The sequence below is a fragment of the Otolemur garnettii genome, unplaced genomic scaffold (genome assembly GCF_000181295.1).
Source record: "Otolemur garnettii isolate 467f Iridium unplaced genomic scaffold, OtoGar3 scaffold00133, whole genome shotgun sequence".
In the NCBI taxonomy this organism is placed as follows: Eukaryota; Metazoa; Chordata; class Mammalia; order Primates; family Galagidae; genus Otolemur; species Otolemur garnettii.
The window spans coordinates 1,705,008-1,705,778 of NW_003852528.1; the positions used below are offsets into that span (position 1 = coordinate 1,705,008).

At 32.3% G+C, this 771-nt stretch overlaps 1 protein-coding gene across 1 annotated transcript in view; it reads left to right on the forward strand.

Moving 5' to 3' along the window:
* COPS8 (COP9 signalosome subunit 8) overlaps positions 1-771 on the forward strand; it is an 11,958-nt gene that overhangs the window by 875 nt on the left and 10,312 nt on the right. Inside the window, exon 2 of the mRNA XM_023518246.1 lies at positions 313-383. Coding sequence (XP_023374014.1) covers positions 313-383 — 71 coding nt within the window. The remainder of the gene's footprint in view (positions 1-312; positions 384-771) is intronic.

The following is a 771-nucleotide window of genomic DNA, read 5'->3' on the forward strand; positions in this document are numbered from 1 at the left end:
ATTGAAGCCTCAAGGGAGATAAACCACAGCTGATGACAGATAGAAATTTAGTAGTCTGGATTTTAGTGTTTGATACTTCTTTAAGCTGTTTATCTATTTATGATAGGACTGTAGAATAGCCTTACTTTTTTGATTAGCATTAGTAAAATATTCTTTTTTAATGAAAGCATAAATGATTTCATGCAAGTGGAAAATGGATGTATCTACAGAAGGGAATAAGGAGGGACAGAAATGTTTATTAAAAAGGATAAATATTTTAAAAAGTACAAGTGAGCTTTATTAATTATTTTCCCCATATATTTTGTCTCCTAGGCTCCTGGAGGAATTGCTACACCCCCAGTATATGGTCAACTTCTAGCTTTATATTTACTCCATAATGACATGTAAGTACCTTTAAGAGCAACAGGTTCCTCAGGCTTATACGGGGCACTGCCTTGAAATAGCACTAAAACATAGGGACAATGAGTTACACTTTTTACCATAATATTCATTGCATCTGTTTCCTCTTGAATCAAAGCTTAATGAATTATGACTTGTTTTACATGTACCTTCTAAAAAACAAACTGCAGTGTCAATATACTTCTTTACTTCCTTGACCTTTTTCTTTTTTTCCCCTTTTAAACTTTCTTATGACTTCTGTTTACTTAACATCATATGTAATCAGCAGAACAAAAGAAGCTATAAGGAAAGATTGAGAATCAAGAGGAATTCAGTACTAACGTGAGATTTCTTGAAAGATTTTTGTTTTTCAGTTGTTTCCAATTCATGTAC